Source organism: Podarcis tiliguerta (genome assembly GCF_965153285.1).
Source record: "Podarcis tiliguerta genome assembly, chromosome: 12".
NCBI lineage: Eukaryota > Metazoa > Chordata > Lepidosauria > Squamata > Lacertidae > Podarcis > Podarcis tiliguerta.
This window is the reverse complement of record NC_139545.1, coordinates 25184188-25205417: the sequence shown is the minus strand read 5'-3', so window position 1 is coordinate 25205417 and position 21230 is coordinate 25184188. Positions and strand designations below refer to the sequence as shown.

Genomic DNA, 21230 nt, shown 5'->3' with positions numbered 1-21230 from the left:
GGTCCAGGCGAGCGTTATAAGCCCGTTAGTAGCCGGGCGGGGGAGGGACGTCTGGCTCCAACCGTCTCGCTGGGGCTCACGCGCTGTCATACCAACTGCGCACGCGCAGCCACGCACCTGGGCAGCGGGGTTTCCTAGGTCAGTCCGTGTTGAAATCAGTGCCGCCTTACCTGCCACTGAAAATCGTTGGGGATTTTGACTGGTAGATTTGAACGGACTACGAGTTAGATCACAAATGCCTGAATCACAAGCGCCCTTGGAATTATTCTCTTCTTCTTCCCGAATGTTTGGAAGGAAAAAACAACAAAACCCTCTTGATATTCATTTCTTTGTAAAGGAATCACCCCCAAAAGAATCTCTCTTACTTCCACCTCAGATATACAGTACAACCAATGGTTTTTTTCCCCTTAAAAAAAATGTTTAGGGGTACTCGCATTTCGACTCAAGAAAATTACCATTTTATAGTTGAGATCGGGGGAAATAAATACAGTAAATGGACAAAAGTACAAAATTCACAATTTTTTTAGGGGTATGCGTCCCCCCAGAAAAAAAGCACTGGATACATACAACCCAATGGGTTCTGTTGTTTCAGCATTCCAGGAAGGTTTAGCTAAAGAAATAACTTCAATTGACTATGATAATACAGTAATGAGAGATTTGGTAGAGAGGTTGCTTGGCTGCAAGATCTACTCATGAACAAATTCAGAATTTTGTGTCAGTTATTTATTTCAGCCACCAGGTGTCATAGTCCAAGAGGCCAATATACCAAAGTAACTATTGCAACAGATGGGCCTTTTTTGCTCATGTATACAAAAAGTATGAATCCTTGCAGAAAGTTGTGGGCATATAGTATAGATAGAGGGACCCCTCCCCAAAGAATTTCAGAAATGTACACGGCTTAAACTTAACACAGTTATGCAGGATCATTTTTTCTGTACAATAACTATTTAAGTGAGAGGGAACAACACTGGAACAGATTTGTATTTTTGTACAACTCACATTCATGAGGGAATTATTTTTCAGGATGACTATTGTGCCTGTGAGCAATAGACACCACAGGGCACACAAATACAGAGATAATATAGTTACACCTTTATAATCTAAGTGGTACCACCTGCATGTTATGTGGATCAAACATAAATTGATCTCTCATTTCTTGACTGTTCACTTTTGTGAATTTCAGATAAAATTTGAACAATAGTCCCTGATATATCTTAAAAGATTTGCCTCAGCAGTACTTTGTTAAAAGCCATCTGGCCTCATTCATGTTTTATTAAGAACCATCTGGATCTGTATTTTTCCAACACTTGCTGCCTTAGGGCTTAGTCATAAAAAAGATTTTTTTAAAAACCACCCGATAAAGCATTGTTTCATGCATGTTATGTTACCATGTAACTTGACTTCAGTATAAATATTTGCTTTAGATGACGTTGAATGTCAAACATGCTTTCTTTCCCAGCTCTCCACCCCAATTAAAAACCAACCCCAAATAATCCAGGGGTATTTTTCAACCTAGCTAAAGGCCCCCAGTGAGCTGCACTCTTGAAAATCCATTTGTCAATTTGGCTTTCACTGATTTTTCACTTTATCCTTGCTTATATTGGTTGCAACCAGCCTGTGTTAGTTGTGCTTCGCTTCCACTGAAATCAGTGGGACTTACCAAGTCATGTATAGCTTGTTCCATTAAACTGGGATGCCACTGGAATCAATGGAACAAATAAGTAATGATTTAACAAACCCTCTTAAATTAAACAGGAATTGAGTTCGTCTGAATCCAGCTCAAAATTTCTCAACCAGTCCCTAGAACCACATCAGCCATCCCACCTGCAACTGTAAGATAGCTTTGTTCACATTGCTTTCCAAGATTTTTTCCTCCACTTTCCCAGGCAGTCATGGGATTCTTCTTTCTGAGCAATGGTGTTGCTTCTGGGATTCCCTGACTCCAGTCAGCTGCAGCATGGGATGCATAAGGAATCCTAGTGCACTTATATTCTTGCCCTGGAGATGATGAGCAGAGCAGGGATCACTGATTCCTGAGGTCTCCTTGCCTATCAGTGGATCACCCAAGCCAAACAGCAGCTGCTTGACCTATCTTCTGAAGGCAGGAGAACAGGACAACAGCAAGCTCTCCTAGGGAGTTTTACAGACCAGATGCTACCTCAAGTATGTTGCATTGAAGGATCTGTGTCTTCACTGAAAGTGGGAGCCAGTAATTTCTCCCCAATGAAATCTGATTTTATTACTTGGGCTAGGTCTCCTCACTTCTTCCAAAGGGCATAGATTGTTGTTTCAAATTTGAATGCACCCTTCAGATCTCTCTCAACTCACTAGTGTACCTTGACCCCTAACTTGGGAGCTGCTGATCTAAGGATTGCTGCCAGAGTTTCTGTAACATTAGTAATGATTCCCAAATGAGCTTGTAACTCAGGTGAATGAAGACTGACTTGGGATTGAATTACTTTCAGGCTGCCATGGTGCTCAATTTTAACTTTCAATATAGAATACACTCCAATGATCTACCATGACTCTTGCCCCACCAAAAACTGCATAATTTTAAGGTCATTCATTTCTTCTTCTACAAAAGCAATACACTTTTTGTGATTTCTGGTGACATCTAGTGGCTATTTATGGACATTCAAAAAATATAATATTTTAATAGCACTGCAGGCCGGGCATAAGCCAAAGCCAACCTGGAAGCAATCTGCAAAGTATCTGGCATTTGCAGCCCCTTCATAGGTTATGCCTGCCTCTGGAATATTCTAAAAGGCTTGGGTCTCAAACTCTTAAGGAATGCTTCTTCCCATATCAACCTGCTTGTGCATCAAGATCAGCAGAGGAGACCCTTGTCCATGTTTCATCTGTTAGAGCTGCCATATGTCTAGATTCTCCAGGATATTATTGGGACTTCAAAGGCAGAAATGACATCCAAGGGGGGACTTCCAAAAGGTGGCTCTTTGGCCTGGAAAAAAAAAAAAGCTCAGCAATTTAGAGGTCTTCCTAAAAGAAGCTCAACAACTTTCGGGGTGCCTTCCTGAATGCCCTGCCTGTATTCTTTTAAGCACCAACTCAATAATGTTTCACTTTACTAGGTATTTTAGAGCATGATATTTTTAGCACACTGAATAGTTTTATTCTTGTTCATCTTATGTTATCACTGAATTGTGTTGTAATGATGTCATGTTTCTGTAGTTTGAAGTTTCCTTGAAATGCTACAGTTCACATCCTGTAATTTAATGCGATCCTAGAAGCCATTTTTGGATGAAAGTTGGCTTACTTTTTTTTTATTAAGTTAATGCCCCTTGTTACATACAGTACAGTACATATCAGTTTGCATAATGTATTTTTCCCTCAGGAGTAAGGGAAAGAGAATGAGCCATGCAAAACTCTGATGCCCCACTGTCATCTCCAAAAATCTTACTCAGCCACCCTTATGGAGATTTTAACAAGCATCACCCAAACAGTTTTAAAGCATATCAGTGCTGGAAACTTGGATTCTGAAATTCTCTGAAAACTGAATTTTGCACCACTCTTTCACAGGTTAATCCCTTAATGCTTTTGGTAGTGATCTTGCCTTTTCCAACCATAGGAATTATGTTTCTTTTACCAGATGTATGTAGTGAAGGGGCTAAGAGACTACAGTATAAATCATCAAACTCCTAGTTCAAACGTGGCCTCTGTCTTGAGCTCACTAGATGGCCTTAGATCAGGGGTCAGCAAACTTTTTCAGCAGGGGGCCGGTCCACTGTCCCTCAGACCTTGTGGGGGGCTGGACTATATTTTTTTGGGGTGGGGGTGGGGTGTAAATGAACGAATTCCTATGCCCCACAAATAACCCAAAGATGCATTTTAAATAAAAGGACACATTCTACTCATGTAAAAACACGCTGATTCCCGGACCATCCACAGGCCGGATTTAGAAGGCGATTGGGCCGGATCCGGCCCCCGGGCCTTAGGTTGCCTACCCATGCCTTAGATGAGCCATATGGAGTGTTTTAAGTGTTCTGGGCTGGGGTGTTGCTTGTTCTTCCTCTATTTCACTGATCTGAACTCTATTATTCAGTGCCGTAGTGTACAATTTAGGTGATGAGCCTGCTGGATAGGATGTCTATGTAAGTGATATAGGCATACTTAACATGGTCCTTATAAAAACTACAATAAGATATGGCTGTTATAAAAACTACAAGAAAATGTATATGTAATTCTTTGAACACTGTCAAAGGGTTAAATAAATGGCAGATATTTTAATACCCTACAGTTTTGAAATGAGTAGGGAGAAATACAGTAGCATGATCTCTCAACTTTATTTTGGGATATGGCAGCATGTCAAAGTTGCTGCCAAGCTGACAGCGGAGCAAGCAAAATAGCAAACTTGTACTCTGTCCACTAGCAATAAGTTCACCACCTTTTGTTGCTTTAAACCCAGAGGTTCTCATAAAACAAAACATGCACACACATAAAAGAGGAAGGTTGTTTCTGGTAGCACCTTAATCATTGTTTTTAAAGCTCATTTCCAGTTCATGTCATTTTTACATCATACAGATAAAACCAATAACACACACAAAAGTTTCAGGATGCAGTAAACACCTCTGAGCTGCAAGTCACATGAAGAGACATCACTGACCATCCTTGTGTGCTTCAAATTGCCCACTTTGGGAGACTGGCATAGGGGAAAGTTGTTGCACAGTAAACTATTGGTAAAGGAGGAAGGTGGGGCAATGGAGGATGTAGGGAGTGGCTAAATGTAATCCTGAAGACATTTTTTTATATCACTGAGGCAATTTTCTTGGTGCTGGCACCACAATACTTTGTCCAGCAAGAGCTGTGCCATGTGATCTTTGGCTCAATGCGGTCAACCCTTCAGGCACAAATAGAATTCCAGATCACCACAGGAAGCAGAGAAGATGGACAGAGATGAGAGAAGCACATTTTTGCATGCAGCGTGAAAATTGGGTGTGGCAGCCTGGCCAGTTTGTAATGGTTTCCATCTGTCAAGGAGCCTACTAGGTGCCATCTTAGGTAAGTGGTGGTGAACCTTTTAGAGACCGAGTGCCCAAACTGCAACCCAAAACCCACTTATTTATCACAAAGTGCCAACATGGCAATTTATGCTCTATGTCCAAGACTAAGAATTTGGGGACTCAAATTTTAGAGAATGGGGGGAAGATGGCCCAGAGTTATTGAGCTTTTTCGGGGGGGAAGATTGCCCAAAGTTGTTGGGCTTTTTTGGGGGGGGGGGGATGGCACAGCGTTCTGCAGCTTTTTTTTTAAGGGAAGAATACAGAAAATCACCTCTTAGAAACGCTGAAATCCCTTGCGTCAACACAGCCAGCATGCGCCTGCCCATTCACCAACAGCAGATCGCCAGCTGATTGGCGGGTGTGCAACTCCTCGCAATGCCGCTGCGGTGGAAGCATTTCCGGCTCACAGAAGTGGGGGGCACGCAACATCCACCAATGACCCTGTGGCCGGAACACACTCTAGGGAGCGTTTCCCACCAGCACTGGTGTGTGTGTGTGTGGGGGGAGCGGCTGGTCACTTTGTCTGCTGGGGCGATGGCACACATGCCCACAGATGGCTCTGAGTGCCCACTCTGGCACGATTGCCATAGGTTCACCACCACTGTCTTAGTTTGATCTATTTGTTCTGGATTATGGAGACTGGGAACACTGAGCAGACCAGAAGCTCCATTAATAGCAGTCTATTTCCCCGGAGTTGCTTATCTAAGGAATAAAACGAACAGAAGTGTCTCATTTGAAGGGCCTGCTTACCTGGGCCTGCAGACTGAGCAAGTTCTAGTGTGCGTCATATTCGGGGTTTCTTTCCAACTTAATTAAGCCTGTGTGCATTCTTACACTCCAGTAAATCTGTTTTTTTTCTGATCTGTGCTGTGGCATGGGATTTCTATGGCATGTTCTTTCATTCGCCTCATTAATCTGGAGAGCGCGCAGATGTTACAGCAAACCGTTGAGGATTTTTGCCTGGCAAAATGTACAATGGTGATATCCTGGGGCGAGTATAAATATGACGCATCAGGCTTCCAACTGTCTACTTGGAAGGCAGACTGCAATGGAATTTTAAAAACCGCAACACAAAACACCAGGATGCGTGATGGTATTTGAGATGTAAAATTTATTAACATCTAACTAAACTAGTTACAGGGGATCAAATACATAATATGTTACACAGTAAGATGAGCCAGAACCTTTATAGCAAGTTCATGGTATAAAAAGAAAAAACAAAGAAAACTGGAAGACAATAATATTGCAACAGTGAAAACACCCATTGTATAATGATACAGTCCATCAGCAGGTTAAAGTAAGTACCTTTCCAATCCAAATGAGATTATCATTTGAACAATGAAATATTTGTAGCAATCAAGCGTTCATGTGAAGCAGAGTAACCTCTGAACAGTAACTTGAAAACCAAAATGTTAAAGGATCATCCTGGTTCTGAAATGATAACAATTTCACCTAGTTTCTACTGAAGGAGGCCAGGATTGTTGTTGGTTTTTGTGTGTGTTTTTTTTGCAAGGAGTCTAACAAGATCGTGTGAAAAAAATCAAAACAATATTAAAGAATTTGGAAATATATTAATGTGGCAGCTAAATAGGGAGAAAAGTAGAGAAGAGCGATAGCTTTATTGTCCTTAGATTTAGGTGAAAAAATAGTTGCTTTAAGTAAAAAAAGATATGCAGTAACACTGATTATGTTTCATTGACAAGAGAAAACTAGCTTATTTTCCTTCTTTATTTCCCAAAGACCTTCAGTATGGAGAGAGACCATCCAATCCACCTTCTTCACAGCACCCTAAACTGTTATTTTTCTCCTTCCAACTACTTCAGACGGTTTAGAGAACACAAGAAATTCCCTTATATATTTTTCCCAAACAAAAACAACTTTCACTGTTCTGTATATTTATGTATTATAGGGTAACAGAGAACAGAAAAAAATGTAGACCAGTAGAAAAAGCAGCTAATTTTACTCATCCAATATATCAAATCTGCACCAGCCCCAAACTGAGGAGATTCTGTGCTTGGTACATTTGAACCAAGCATAGAATGAACATGACGAAATAATGACAAAGGTGGAACAATTGAATTCAAAAATAAGAGTTGGGATAGATGGATACATGATTGCACCCCACCTGATTGTAGCCATGGTCAGTTAGCATACCCCAGACAAGGTTACCAATGATATGGTCTTATCCTGGCGCTAGGGTGCCCTATTTCTCAAAAGGGAACCCTCTATCTGAAGGACTGTCAGATTCAAGTCTGGTTTATAGATTTAGGAACCACAAGAAGGGAGAGCAGAGAAGACCTTGAAGTTGCTCATCAACAATTAATACCTGGACAGCAGGATAGCTCACCTGGTCACAATCTTCTCCACTATAAGATGTAAAGGTAAAGGTAAAGGTACCCCTGCCCGTACGGGCCAGTCTTGACAGACTCTAGGGTTGTGCGCTCATCTCACTCTAGAGGCCGGGAGCCAGCGCTGTCCACAGACACTTCCGGGTCACGTGGCCAGCGTGACAAGCTGCATCTGGCGAGCCAGCACAGCACACGGAACGCCGTTTACCTTCCCGCTGGCAAGCGATCCCTATTTATCTACTTGCACCCGGGGGTGCTTTCGAACTGCTAGGTTGGCAGGCGCTGGGACCGAACGACGGGAGCGCACCCCGCTGCAGGGATTCGAACCGCTGACCATGCGATCGGCAAGTCCTAGGCGCTGAGGTTTTACCCACAGTGCCACCCTGACTTTCTAATTAAATTATAGTACTTATTTCTAAATTTGCATAACCAAATCTGTATCATCTTTAAACCCGTTCCTTTAGTGATGCAATGCAATGGTGGTTCTGCCCAGAGCAAGCTAGAGTGATTCTGGCCCCGGATGGTTGCTTCAACTTGTCCTGTCCCAGCAAACATTTTGCAGAGAAAGTTCCTTTGGATCCAACCTCATGTACATATGTTATTGTTGGCTCCTTCCTTGATGTCCTTCCACTGGCAGGAGAAAACTGTTTTATTCCTCCAATTCTTTTGGGAATTGACTGCATATAAGGAAACGGCTCTCAATAGTGTGATGTACTGTGTCCCCTCCTCCCACTGCCTGTATTTTAATGGATACAGTTTCAACATAGTTTAACTGCTTTTTAACCATAACCTTTAATATGTTTTTAGCTATATGTGTGCTTCATTTGTATTTAATTTTTGTGATTCCCAGTTATGGGAGAAAGGTGGGATATAAATATAGTGATAATAATAATAATAATAATAATAATAATAATAATAATGGTATCTAGATGTATGTTTAATTGATAAGATACTAAGGATGCTTCCAGATGGTAGTTTGTGGTATCAAAACCAGAAAAGAACTCAATAAAAAAAAACCTTAGCACCCTAATAGAATAGTCTGAAGCTTCCACCACTGGTTTGGTGCTTCATTGCTTCTTAAACTGTGGTGCCCAGAATCGGACACAGTATTCCAGGTGTGGTCTGACCACAGCAGAAGAGAGTGCTGCTAATACTTTTCTTGATCTGCTGTTTCTCCTGCGCCAATGCTGCAAATCAGTGTGGAGCAGCTGAAACCAGCAAGGGAACAGACAGTCCTGCCAGTGCCAGAATTCACTTGTCAGGTACCTGACAGAAACCTTCCACTTGTAAGTGCCCTCAAATAATATCAGATATGTATAGAATGAGTTGGTATGGATATTCAGCCAGGTCCCAGCAATTGCTGAAGCAATTGCCTTTCCTCTTTCGTGGCACGTAAATCATGCAGGTTTACACCTAATTACACCTTTAGAGTGAATTACAGTAATCTAATTGTTTAGGAGTGATTGCAGGTAATAATATGAACATGCAAAATTTCAGTGGAGTGGGACCAGTCCAATTACATAACTGGATCCAAAGGGCTAAGACAACACAAAGTGATTTGTGCATGCCCTTGCACCACACTTGAGTATCCTCCCCCAAATATTGGAAAATCAGGCTGCCTAATATCCAGAATTACATACGATGGTGGTGGTGATCATTGGCATATTTACCTGCCACGTTTTGCTCTAGTGAGGTGGGCTGGTAATTCCTCTTACCATATGCATATACTCAGGAGAATAAGAGGTGATCAGGCTGGAAATATTTAAAAGATCACAAAAATACGCGATTAAACCCTTAATTTCAATTGCTGCATTCATGGGCTTGGCCCTCCCTTGAAAAAGAAAAGCTATGGGTTTTGCAGAAGATTGGATGATGTGTGTGTAAAAGGTGAAATTACGGCCCTGTGTCAATGTGATAAAGGTCAGATGAAATGATGCTAAGCTATCTGTCATAAGCGATGCAATGTGTGTGATGAACTGGCCATATGCCTGTTTCATCATGCATCCAGTTCCCCATTCTATGTATGTGAAATCGAGAAAACAGAGAAATGAACATGGTGACCCACAGGGTTTGCAAATCTTTCTTTTTAAAAACTAAAACAAAATTGAAGCAATGCACAGAGCAATGCTCCTTTTCGAATTGGAGCCTAGAGTTCTATCCCAGCATCAACTGACTAATGCATGCATTACGGTAAGCTCTTGGCTCATGAACAATGATTGCATCTGTTTCTTTAAAAGCTGCATTAAATGTTTTGGGGTTTTTTTAACTGCATTTCAACTGTACAAAGCAATAAAAGACAAAAGGAAACAAGTGTTTCCAAGGACAGCAGCAGCTAAGCATCCAAAGCAGTAACATTTCTGAAAGTGCAAGGCAAAATTAAATACCTGAATATTAACTGACTGTAAGCACAGAATATGATTTATGCCAGAGATGATATACAAATAAATGGATTGTAAATGAAAGAGTGAACTTGTCCAAAAATGGAACAAACTTTGTCTGGAAAATAATTACATTTTTTAAGAAGGAATTGTCCCAAAGAAAATTACAAGTTACAAGAAATCTCAATTAGTGCAAAAAATATATAATGTGTGATATTGTCAAATAGTGAGACACTGCAAGTAAATTGCTATGCGGATGGAAGGGTGTGGGGAAGAAAAGTTAGAATAACTGTCATTGCTTTATATGAATGAAAAACTAGGTAGGTTATCTCCATATTGATCTAGGGTCCCAAATTCACATTGGGACTCTATTATAGGAGGGGGGGGGGCATTACCGGTTACCAGATGCCCCCGTTTCCCGGGGAAAGCCCCGGATTTATAAATCAGTCCCCTGACAAAATCAATCTATTTAGTAGGGAGTTGAAAAGTGCCCCCAGATTCATTGATAAAAATCTGGTAACCTTATTTACCTCGTTCTCCATAATCCTAATCTGAACTGCCCACACCAGCACCTTGCCTATAAAAAAGAGCTTCCATTGAGATGAATGAGAACATTTTTTTCTTATGCACATCGCTGGTGTGGACCGCCCAGATCCTAACCAGGACTGTAGCAGGGGGCAACGGCTTGAACCCTCCATGCTAAGGTCCCAGCTCAGAGCCTGCACCCCACATTACCAATTTCTATAAAAAAACAACACCACCATTGCAGTTAAGGGCACAAATATGGGGCCAACATAGTGCCTAGTTAGACCCTGAGTGTTTAATGAGGCAGCAAGCAATTGTTGTGCTGAGTGATAGACATGATATTATTGTAATGGATAATCTTATAAATAAATAAACAGAGAAGTTATTAACTGATGTCTGAGGGGTCCCCCCCCCTCCTTCAGATGGAATGTTTATAACGTTTTGCTAAAATTTGGTTTCCCTTGAAACTGCTTAAGCATATATAAATGGGAGAGTCCAGAAGGTCATTAACGTTTTCTATTTCGCCACTCCATCAATGTGTATCTGCAGAACAAACTGGTTAACTATGTTAGCTTTAGTTTTGTACGGTGGTGTGCTTGTGCCGTTGCGGACGCTCGTCCTCATGCATCTTGTGTCTAGCTAAATTAGTTGTGATCTAGTTGTGCGCTATACAGTATGCAGGGAAAAACCTGCCTGAACCTGTTCGCTTATTAGAAGGAACAGCTCTAAACCAGGTGGGACAAAATGCTTGTATGGAGCTGCTCCCTTTGCCATAAGTGATTTGGGGCAGCTCACGCAGGGAAAAGCTCCGTAAGCATATTCAAATTGATGTATTTTACTTCTGTTCACAGCACTTGGATGCAAGACATGTACTACATACTAAGATGAAGAAAGAATGCTTTACTAATTTACAGAAAGTACCATTCAACACTGTAATCCAGGACCACTCTCCCATCAGTTTGTAGGCAATGGACCTGAAAGCTTATAGAAGTATGTGTTTCAGACTCTAATTTTCTGCACACACGTTTCCTGTTTAGCATGATATTATATTAAAACTGTGATTTAACAAAAGAAAAACAAACAAGACTGCCACCTACATTCCAAAGTGCTGTTTTGTCTACTTTGGATTCCTTCTTCAACATGCTAAAGATGCTCATGAAGATATTAGAATACATAGAGAGGATACAGGAAAAACATAACCATTTTAGTGCAAGACAAATATTTACCTTAAAACACTAAACAGGTAAAGGAAGATCATATATTCCATACATTGTATCTAAGGCAGATGGTTTTTTTTTTTAATAATACAAGATAATAAATGTGCTGCTCAGAAGAGGTAGAAAATACCGAAATCTTATTTCAGAAAACACCTGTCTCTTAACCACAATTAGCTACTTTGCAAATAGTTAAAAAGGAGGGCTTTTAAAAAAATTGTCTAGCAGGATCTTTTTATTAAAAACAAACCAGAATAGTGAAATAAAGAGTCCATGCTCTGTAAAGATATTGCCAGCCCCAAAGAAAACCGTGTTTCTTTTCCATTTGGTCATATTTTTTTTACCCACAAGCTCTGTTTAGGAGTACCACTAAATTGCATTTAACCAAATGGTACTTTCGAGGAAAAGGTAGCTGCTCGCAACTAACAGCTTTTCTATTGGATTTGAATACGAATTAAGCCATCGCTAACTTTGGTTGGACTGTGCCTCAAAAGTTCAGCCTACACAGCATGATTCATATACGCCAACTGTACAAATCTGGGACACGTTCCACTTGGAACTTCCACTGTGCGAGCCCTGCTGAAGTCTGCGGTGGTCCAGCTTCCGTAAAGGTCAACAAGGCATAAGAGAAGTTCCTAGGTGTCTGTGTCCTTTTGCTTGCTTGTAAGGCAGCAGAACCATCAATGCTACTACCGCTTAGTACTACTTTCTTGGAATAGGTTAGCTAATGGAGTAAAAAGAACAGGAGCGATCTAGACCGCCAGCAGGCTGCAACGGAAGGGCTACTAAACAGAGCACTGAAGACCGACCGCTGCATCCCAGAGCCCAATGGCAGCTAGGGTAGGGTCAACAACCATTTTGCTTCCTTATTATACCAGCTCCAGGCTGGTACAGCAGAGAGGCCCAGATTGGGCCCGTTTCCACAAGTAACTAACTGGTGGCTGGACTGGCTGAGGATCCAAGCGATCCTTAGCTTATGTAGCTCTGCTCCCGATTTGGGGATATATAGCAGCTACTGCCAGCAGGGATTCCACAGGAGTGCCTTCTGCTCATCCACAGTTGAGGTGGGTGCAGCTAGCCGCTCCATGGTAGCAGTGCCCAGCACAGCTAGGCAGAACTGGGTGAAGAAACATCTCCATCTCATCCAACCCGATTGGTGGTATTATGCATGTGCTCTGCCCATGTGCTCAAAAACAAAGCAAATCCAAACCACAAAAAAAAAAAAAAAAAGATTCCAAAAAGATCAGTAACCGAGATGGAATCTCAGGCAAGAGACAGAAACACACTCACTCCGGCGGCTTTGGTTAGCTTACTGACATCTTGGGGGGTGGAATCAGTTGCCTCCATTCAGTTACTGTAGTGCGGCTGAAGGTTCCTGGCCAATACTGTTTATCACAGAACTCAATAAGGCATTAAATCTGAACTTGCATTACCCTTTGGAAAAAATAGTGTTAAAGCTTCTCTCCTCCCCACCCCCCCTTTCAGAGATAACATTCAACAATCATTTATTAAATATATATGTCAAGAAAATTAGAGTTTTTTGTACATTCAAATAAATCATGGTTACTATCAAAATAGCAAAAGACAAACAGAATAACGCAAATGTGCTTGTCAGAAATCTAAATCAAGCAGGAGTCTAGAAGGTTATGGTGATACGCAGCATTTCCATTCTTATAATCAGAGAAACAGCAGCTATAATGTCCTTTTCGTTTGTTTTTTCACCATAAGACAGCATTATCCACCTTGGAAAAGCCAGGGTTTTTTCTAAGTTCTAGATAAGTTCCATTGCTGACCCAGGAGTCATCTTCAGATTTCCTGTCAAACAATCAACAGAGCTTTTTTTTATTTTCCTGTGAAACATGCATGTTTTATGCCACTCAGTGTGGCATTCATATTCCTCCCACACCCCATTTAATCCTCAGAACCACCCTGCAAAGTAAGACTAGACATCTAACCAGCTTCAGGTTGAGTGAGGATTTTAACTGGTATTTCCCTGGTCTGAGTCTGACATTTCACACACTCAGCAGTGCCTAATGATGAATAATTATGCTTCTCTAAAAGTGGTAGCAGTTGGCAGATCAAGCTATATTGGCAAAACTGAACTCCTGGGCACAGCTGCCACCGGAGATTTCAGAAGCATGGGAACCTGCTGCAAGTGTAACCCTATCCAGAGCAAGAGAACCATCCACTTCCAGATCAATTGGACCTTTCACACTGCACACCTTTGCCACATCTGCTTCAGTTTATTAATCTCACTGGATCCCACACTCAAATACATTTAAGACATACAATGCTTCACCTGGAATACTGAAATTAGGTATAGGTTTGTATATGCTGATGATAAGGTAAAGGGACCCCTGACCATTAGGTTCAGTCGTGACTGACTCTGGGGTTGCGGCGCTCATCTCGTTTTACTGGCCAAGGGAGCCGGCGTATAGCTTCCGGGTCATGTGGCCAGCATGACTAAGCCGCTTCTGGCGAATCAGAGCAGCGCATGGAAACGCCGTTTACCTTCCCGCCGAAGCAGTACCTATTTATCTACTTGCACTTTGAGTTGCTTTTGAACTGCTAGGTTGGCAGGAGCATGGGCTGAGCAACGGGAGCTCACCCCGTCGCAGGGATTCGAACCGCCGACCTTCTGATCGGTGAGTCCTAGGCTCTGTGGTTTAAACCACAACGCCACCCGCGTCCATATGCTGATGATACTTTGTCCCAAACCCCTTTCCCCAGAGGTTTCATGTAGATACTGAAAAGCACAGGGGATAAGACTGAATCTTGTGGCACACCACAGAATAAACCTCATGAGGTGGAACAGTAATCCCCTATGATCACCTTCTGATAGCTAGAACTGAAACCACCATCACAGTACAGTGGTACATCCGAATCCATTCCAGAAGTCTGTTCTGGAAGTCCGTTCGACTTCCAAAACGTTCAGAAACCAAGGCGCGGCTTCCGATTGGCTGCAGGAAGGTCCTGCAGCCAATCGAAAGCTGCGGAAGTTGCACCTGACGTTCAGGTTCCAAAGAACGTTTGCAAACCGGAACACTCACTTCCAGGCTTGCGGTGTTTGGGAGCCAAAATGTTCAACTTGCAAGGCATTCAGGATCCAAGGTACAACTGTATGCCAACTCCCAAACTAGCTAGGCAACTCAAAAATGCTATCCTGTGTGGCAGTGATGAGGAACCAACGTTTCTGGAGGAAAAATCCATGAGTAGGATATTGGGAGCTGTGTCCTGAACCTTGAGCTGTTATTCAACTCCATCTCCAATCAGCTTCAGCCAACATGGCCAAGGGTCATGAACGACTGGAGTTGTAGTCCAACAACATCTAGAGAGCCACAGGATTCCCCATTTATTCCTTGGTTCCTCACTTCTCCCAACATGTTTCCGAGTTAGCTTCCAGCCACCCCACCGCAAGAAAACAATTCCTTTGGTTTTCCTAGCCCATTGTTTTAGCCACAAGACATAAATAAAATTATGGCTTTATCAATTAGGTAAGTATTCTGAGAAATGAACCATGAAGCGGGATCTTGTGAATCACTTTCTGTGCCACTCTTCTAGCATATTAGCAGACATTTCAGCAAAGAAATCTGCTATGTTAAAAAAGTACCTGAAAAATCTAGGCTGATGCTCCATATTGTTTTCTTCTAGAACTTTCCGCCGCTCTCTCTGTAGCTGCTCAATCCTTTGTTTTTGCATTTCTGCTCCTTCAATATTCCCTTCCTCTAGGAGCCTGCCATAAGCAACGATAAAAGAACAAAGCATTGTTGGCATTTTATTTTGTGGCTCCCTTAGCTTAGTATCTGCAAACCGTGAAGTAGCTAGAGCTTTTAACCAACAACCAGATCATTCCCCCAGGCTACAGATTGGGAAAAACAACCAGTGAACTGATTCCAGAACTCAACAAAAAATGGGAGGGAAGGGACCCTGACATCTCTACTCCCTTTTTGTCTTTCCCAAAAAACTGACCAGTAAGAACTGATTTTCCTTGATGATGGGCACAACACATGCATATCCTGCCTCTGAAGGGTACAAGATAATAAGTGCTGCCTCAGTATGTATTCAGCTATAGGAAACTTAATTTTTTTATACAAAAAATAAATACCTTTGGTCTGGTCTAAATCGGGTATCAGTAGATGGTAACAGAGGCCTAGTGAGCGGGTCCAATTCATTTAATTCTAATGCAAACTGTGTGAAACCATACCACTGTTCATAATCTTTTGGCATTGGATCTGCAAATAAAAATGGATTTGATTATTTTCTCCAGCCCAAATCTATTCATAATTTCATGACTTAAGAGCAATGATTACATACATCATATCTGTGGCAACACCCCTGTCTCTGAACTCCCTCCATAGGGATATATGCCAGACAAAATTGGTTATGGTAATTTACACATCAAGAGGCCTTTCTACAAGTTTTTAAAATTAACAACAATGGATGTGTCTCTGTGGTTTTATTCTATGCCACTTGTTTTACCCATTTTTATTTTTGTTTTCCACTCCCGTTTTGTTTTCAACTGCTCTGCTTCGGTTTAAAGATGACCCTTAACCATGGATGCAGTTGAACTATTTGCCATGGTTGAGCATTATCTGCATATGGCCATTGTCTTAAATGTGGCCTATCTAGACAGTCATTTATAGTGAATTATTATGGATTTCTCCATTACAAGACTCCATCCATAGTATATAGCATGGTAAAATGTACTGAAACTTAAGCTGTCTAGATTGTGGCAGGTGGCAGTCAATAGAAGAACATAGGTTGGGAGTGCAAATGCTTTATATGTGTATAAAAATAAAATGGTTGATTGGTCACTAACTTGCTCTCCAGATGCACTTTGGCGAAGATGGTGTTCCGCAGTATATATTCTCATGCCATTTCCCAAAAATGCGATGCACTACTTTCCCATTTTTGTCCAAAACATTTCCTTCAATCTCATGTACATTGTGATTCCAGTATTTTGTCTGGAGATAAAATGAGCAAAACCAAAATCATTTCAAAAGATCGGGGGGGGGGGGGGGGAATGTGAATTAGCTTGCTCCTACAGATACGCCCAGAAATGACTATGTCAGCTTACAACCTCAGGATATTATTCAACATCTTCATTGCCCAGGAAATTCTGCTAGTAAACTTACTGACTTTTTAAATGAAATGGCACAGGCTCTTGAGAACATCCAATGTAATTTTAATATTACCTTTACAAAAGTAAGTTTGCAGAGACAGCTGTGGTCATTCAGATTCTTGATTATGATCTCCCCGTAGTGTTCTATCCACCGCTGTCCACTTAATATATTATGAATGCAAGATGTCACCTTATTCCATTCATAATGGTCGTTATAGCTAGAAGAAAACAGAGGACTGTGATTTCATGTTGTAATAAAGTATTAGTTAACAAAATCAATGGTTTTACTTAAAACGTTCATCTCAAACACCCTGAATATCCAACTTTGATTCCTTTCAAGAAAAGCAAAGACAAAGCAAAGGGAGAAAATATCTCACCGAGATAGAAAACTTGCACTTGGGGATAGCAAATTTACCGGTATTTATCTTATTTAGCAAAATTTATATACCACTTGATTCTAAGAAAACCTGGTTTGCAAAAATATAAAACATTAAATTTCTCAATAAAAACAGAAGAGGTGTTTTTAAAAATTCAAAAGATTAATAAAATCAACAGATGCTAAAAGAGGTAAAATATGTGGCTCTGAATTGCCTTTTGAAGCATCTGAATTTTATTGTATTCCTGGAGGAATCCTCCTTAGAAGTGACTCATGCTTGTGTCAGTGCAGGAGCACAGGGAATGGCAGTGCAAATGGGCAGTGGGGTTATGATGAAGGTCACAACGTGTTCGCGTGTTGGGGGTTGTGGTATGTGCTGCCCACAACAGTTTCTTAGATTTCCAATTGTGCACATGGTTAGCGACTGCACCTCCTAATCATTACAGCACACTGCCATACACATAAAGGAATAGGCATGAAAGGAATAGGCATTGAACATGGCATCCACACGGTGGCGCTCTCAGCAAATATTGGGTGTGCTAGCAGAATTTCCCCTTCGGAACTCAACTGCATACGCAACCCCTTATTTTGCATGTAGTTGCTGCCATAAGCTTTGACAGCTTTTCAGCAGCTGCACAGATCTTCACCATACCAATGAGAAATGGCCTTCCTCAATAAACCTTAATAAAGTGCATTTATAGTTTTCATGAAAATTGGAAAGAAATATATGATAAGCCTGTTTAAAAAAGGGTGGATGGGTCAATTTGTAGCCATTTTAAAACTGATAAACCTGTTGCAATCAGATCAGTCTGAATTTGCCACATTCACAATCTTTGATCATGGATGATAAATTTTAAGCTGTTGGCTCAACAGGTAAAATTTTTATAAGCGACAGAATGTTGAGCCCATAATGGTATGTCCCAGGTGCAGTCCAAAGGTATCCCTAGTTAAAAGAATTTCTGATAGCAGGTGTCTTGTATACATGTTATGCACATAATTCTCTCTCTATGGCATCATATGATTTGCTCGGTTATGGAAAGTGAAAAAATATGGAGATTTTTGGGCCAAAGGAGTTTTGACAACCCCAGAGCTGCAAAACGTGAACTACAGTCTGCATGCAATTATAGAACTTACGCTGGCAAAATTACATGTGTTGTACCAACTGGCACAATTTCCATGGATTTCCCCCAGAATTTGTTTTTCCATCTGATATCTGAAATTAAAAAAAACCAATCAATTAAAAAATCAGTAATAAACTAAGTACATCCTTAACACCAAACATATATTGCTATTCTTGAGCTGAATTGTTTACTAAGTGTTATACTTTAAGCCTGAGACCATCAATAAATTGACAAAGGTATCAAACAGTGGCTGTGTTTGAATGTCATGCTAAACCATGGTTTAGCGGTATGTGAGCAATCACACTAAACATGGAGTACATGGATTCTCTCTTATGCTCCCAGTTACCCATGATGATGACTTTGGAAGCTTTTGTGTTCACTTTTAGTTAACTACAGCTTGGTGCAGCCCTGAAACTGTGGCTGACAATAACAATGATTACTTTAAACAAGCAGCTTCAGAAACCATGGTTGGAAGTGACCTGTTTGAAATGAATCGTAACTAAAGCGAACCACGCAGACAACACAACAGACCATGGTTCACCCAAATCTGAACAAGCCACACTAAAGGAGGATAGAGGAGTACATGAGCCTGAAATTTGCTGCGGCTCATTCACTTTGCACAAAACTATGGCCAGTATACATTCCATTGCTCATTTACAGATTTGCAGTCAGGTGTAACTCTATAGTGAAATCTTGTATTTCACTACCGTAACATCACAGCTCCTAAGCTTCAAATGGTGCTGAATATAACCAGGACAAAACTCAGCCTGGTGACTAATAGTTATACTGACTTAAGATGCTTAAAGCAAACATATCGTGATTCCTAAATCGTGACAGTTCGTATAACCACAGCATATTTTGCTAGATGCTTTAATTTTTCCTCTTTGGAGATTGGAACCGGACTCTTGTTTTAGACAATGAAGTCATCTGAAACATTTATGACAAGCAGAGAATACAATACTTCAGTGTCTTGAGTAGTGGAGGTTTCCAGAAGACTTAAGAGTAAGCCAACAGTCCTTGCATTCGTTTCCCTGAGTGCAACCCACTCAGTGCTGCTCAAATGTAAACTCAATAGGGCTTAGTGTGTAGCAGTTAACCTGTGTCCTTGCTTTCAATTCAAATGTTTGGAGAAACGGGCAAGAATTTGTTTTCCTATTGGTTTGTTCAAAAAATGTTGTATTATTACATTGTTTCTGTGTTTTTTTAAAAAGACACACACACACACAAACCACTTATACAGTGGTACGTTGGGTTAAGTACTTAATTTGTTCTGGAGGTATGTTCTTAACCTGAAACTGTTCTTAACCTGAAGCACCACTTTAGCTAATGGGGCCTCCTACTGCCGCCGTGCCGCTGGAGCACGTTTTCTGTTCTTATCCTGAAACAAAGTTCTTAACCTGAAGCACTATTTCTGGGTTAGTGGAGTCTGTAACCTGAAGCGTATGTAACCCGAGGTACCACTGTATATGCTATTATTGTAGAGTAGTATTGATACCACAGACCAGTTTCAGGTCTATGGTAGCAAGATGATATCAATTGCCTTGTGTGCCCAGCTACAGAGTCCCCTTGCTCGGATGCACCCGACTAGAGAAGGCTAAATGAATGAACACTACAAATGTGATGCTCCCGGCCGACTGCGCTGCTGCAAGCAGGGCCAGCCGAGATAAATAGGTGGGAAGTGGACCTGAGTGAAGCCTGCTTCAGCCAGGTCCGCTCCCCAAGACCTGCCCCCCTGAGATGCCACGGATTGGCCTATTTGAATTGAGGGTCCTCGCGGGAACCCATGGACCCCCGCACCATACGAGGGGACGCAGCAACGGCTGCAAAGATGGCGTTGTGCAGCGAGTGGACTCGGGTGGAGCCACAACCACCGCTTACTGGGAAGGCAGTAAGCAGTCATTTCTAAAACAACACCTTCCTCCAAACTGGCTACATCAAGCTGTCTCAATTACAGATGGTTCACTAAATCCTAAGTTCCAAGGATCTTCACCAACCTTATGTCCTCCAGATGTTCTAGGCTACAGCTTCCATCAGCCCCAGCCAGCATCGCTGATGGGAGCTACAGCCCAGAACATCTGGAAGACATCATGCTGGTGAAGGCTGGTTGAGGTTAGCCAAGGTTGAGGATACATATGTTTGTTATGTCATTGTCTATGCTTCCCCATAATGCCTACAAAGATATGCTTTGGCAGCACAACATCTGAAGCTGCCCTAACATCTGCCACTAACGTTTGAGCTTACAGATTTCCTTCATATTCAAGTAAAAACCAGAGAGAATAAGCTAAAAAATTACCTTGCCAAAACACAAAGTTATCAGATTCAGCATGGCATGCAGATATAGGTGGGTGGTGACTGACCTAGGAGCAAGGGAAAAGTTACCGTTACAGCTACAGGTTTTTGGTTTTTTTAATGACTTCCATTCCTCTCTCATGAATTACTTTAATAGTTTCATTTTATTTTAAGCACAGCACTGACCACAAGAGGGAGCTTGTGATAGCAAAACCAGCGTTGGATATGGAGAACGAAACATTTTTTTAAAAAATGTTTTAGAAAAAAAACCCAGAAGAGCAGGTGTAAAGCGATTAACACTAATTTGTTAATGAGGACTGTTCTTTTTTAAAATAAATAATAAAAACAAATAAATGTCGGTATATAAACTGTCTTAAATCAAGTCACTTGCAAAGAAATAAAATCCAATAAAATAAATCCAAAAATAAAATAAAATAAAGATGCAGGGAAACACAAATAACAAAAGAAGGCAGTTGAATGTCAAGTTTGGTTTCCAGTCAGAGCTATTGTTAGAGAGTGTTATTTTGTACACGATAAGGATCAGGCCTGAGAAAAAGTGAAGTATTTCCTGTTGAGTAATAATGTGCCCTTTTGAAGTTCATTTCTGTCTCGCCTTAGAGAAATATAGTCTCTAGACTGAGAAGTGTTTAATTGGGTTGGAGTGGTTTACGGAAATTTGCTCCAGATTTAAATAACGGAAAAGAAACAGTAAGATTTCTGAGCTACAAGAAATAGCAACCAAGCTCAGCATAAAGTAACCATACAAGCTAACATAACCATCTATTTATACTGTAGTCATTTAAAATTTAATTAATTTTGCTTTTCACTTTAAAGTGGAG

The 21230-nt window shown here is 41.1% G+C and overlaps 1 protein-coding gene and 1 long non-coding RNA gene across 4 annotated transcripts in view; one reads left to right on the top strand and one right to left on the bottom strand.

The window, feature by feature from the left end:
- Position 1: 1 nt before the first annotated feature.
- LOC310660484 lies at positions 2-11361 on the top strand. Of its 3 annotated transcripts, none has more exons than XR_014503410.1 (3): positions 2-138; positions 1756-1832; positions 7831-11361. It is a non-coding gene; the product is annotated as an uncharacterized lncRNA (long non-coding RNA). The 3 variants fall into 3 exon arrangements; XR_014503412.1 differs by lacking the exon at positions 2-138 and adding an exon at positions 4862-5016 and having other exon boundaries at positions 151-1832; XR_014503411.1 differs by lacking the exon at positions 2-138 and having other exon boundaries at positions 151-1832.
- Positions 11362-13192: 1831 nt separating this feature from the next.
- Positions 13193-21230, bottom strand: part of OSBPL3 (oxysterol binding protein like 3) — a 97047-nt gene continuing 89009 nt past the window's right edge. Inside the window, 7 exon segments of the mRNA XM_083404738.1 lie at positions 13193-13298; positions 15094-15216; positions 15589-15715; positions 16303-16447; positions 16679-16823; positions 18116-18194; positions 20396-20459. Of these exon segments, the coding sequence (XP_083260864.1) occupies positions 13202-13298; positions 15094-15216; positions 15589-15715; positions 16303-16447; positions 16679-16823; positions 18116-18194; positions 20396-20459 (780 nt within the window). The 3' untranslated portion in view covers positions 13193-13201.